Source organism: Pteropus vampyrus, unplaced genomic scaffold (assembly GCF_000151845.1).
Source record: "Pteropus vampyrus isolate Shadow unplaced genomic scaffold, Pvam_2.0 Scaffold34, whole genome shotgun sequence".
NCBI classification, from domain to species: domain Eukaryota; kingdom Metazoa; phylum Chordata; class Mammalia; order Chiroptera; family Pteropodidae; genus Pteropus; species Pteropus vampyrus.
Window position 1 is genome coordinate 669,717 of NW_011888815.1, and position 1,618 is coordinate 671,334.

Here is a 1,618-nt window from a genome sequence, read left to right on the forward strand (position 1 = left end):
AGTTATAATCTGCTTGAACAACCTCATTTACAGGGTCTTCGCTGCACCCGAAGGCGGTACCTTTTATTTGAGGATCATTGTGATTGCTTTAAAAAGTCTTCTTTACCCTGAACTGAAATTTCCTTCCCTGAAATTTTTACCCACTCATCCCCTTCTGCTTTCTGGAGTGAAACAGAATATAGTGACTGCTTTCTGCACGTGACTTGCCTTGCACCATTAAATGTGGCCAAATTCATGATTTACTAGGAGCAAATAATGGAGATCAACAGGCGGGCATAAAATACCAGTGTCAGTAACAGCAGAAGCAGCAGCAACTAGCCACTGGCTTCACATCACCATATGTAAGGTTCACTTTCTATTTCTACTGGCAAAGCGACCCTGGCAACAGGCTGGTGACCTTTAAAAGCTACCTAGTACAGCTTCCCTACTTTGACAAGGGAACGACTACACCATGAAGAATTTTCACTTGCTTTTTTGGTGCACCTTGTCCACCAGACAGCAGGCAGCCATGTGTACCTTCCTCCTCTTTCCACTCTAGATGTCAGCTTGTGGGACCCTCGCCCGCACCCTCCCTCAGCCACCTTCTGCACATTTTTGATGGGCCTTCTGTTCCTCTCTCAGAAAGCTCCCAGAAGCAGACTGCTAGTGATGAGTGATGCTTTCCACCTGGAAATCTCCTTTTGCCCTCCCAGACCCTGCAGAGAACCCGCCGGGCATCACCAAGGAGCAGCGCCACGGCACACGCCCTACCTCGAAGCTGCAGGAGAGCTCAGGACACATCGCCGCATACTGCATCAGTTCCCCTTCAGGTCGGTCGAGACCAGGTTTGCAACTCAGCTTGTTCACATCTGTTTCCAAGTCATCATCCTACAATGGAATATGCAAAAGAATCAAAATAAGAAACGTATGACAACCGAGAAAGCCACTCTGAAAAAAAATCGAGAGATGCTACGGAGATGATTCTTCACAAACCTGGAACAGGGTTTCCTCGCCTCCAAATTACAGTGTAATGTGCGAAGGATGATTTAATGGGCCTCGTCGTATTTTTAAAATAAAGAAGATATACAACTTTCCCCAGCATTTATATCGGTATGTATCAGCACTCATCATAAATAAATAATTCTTTATATAAAAGAAGATGAACTATGGAAACAATAAAAGGAATACAAAGGAAATTTGTCTCGTCACCACCTTCATGAACATAATCGTATTTACCGAACCCATCCGTCTACCTTCCTTTGCTGTTTAGGTCCTTCACAAATGTTTAATGAGCACCTACTATGAGCAGCTACTCTCTTAAGTGATAAAGGTTCAGTGACAATGGGACAGAGGAAGGTCCACGCCCTCATGCAATCTGCCTTTTCGTGAGAGGAGACAGTGAACAAGAAAATAAACAAACGAATAAGGTAATTTCAAACAGTGATGGGTCCCACAGAAATAATGAAAGCGGGTAAAGTGACCGTGATTGAGACTGGGGTATGAAAGCTGTTCGGATTGGGGGGCCTGAGAAAGCCTCACTGAGGAGGTAACACTTTAACTAGACCTAAATGACAATAAGGTCCAATTATGCAAACCCTCGGGGAAAGGCGTTACCAGCAGGAGGCACGGCTTAAATGCG

General features: G+C 45.0%; 1 protein-coding gene across 1 annotated transcript in view; it reads right to left on the reverse strand.

Moving 5' to 3' along the window:
* Nucleotides 1-1,618, reverse strand: part of AGBL1 (ATP/GTP binding protein like 1) — a 545,529-nt gene that overhangs the window by 282,977 nt on the left and 260,934 nt on the right. Inside the window, exon 8 of the mRNA XM_023529006.1 lies at nucleotides 751-867. Coding sequence (XP_023384774.1) covers nucleotides 751-867 — 117 coding nt within the window. The remainder of the gene's footprint in view (nucleotides 1-750; nucleotides 868-1,618) is intronic.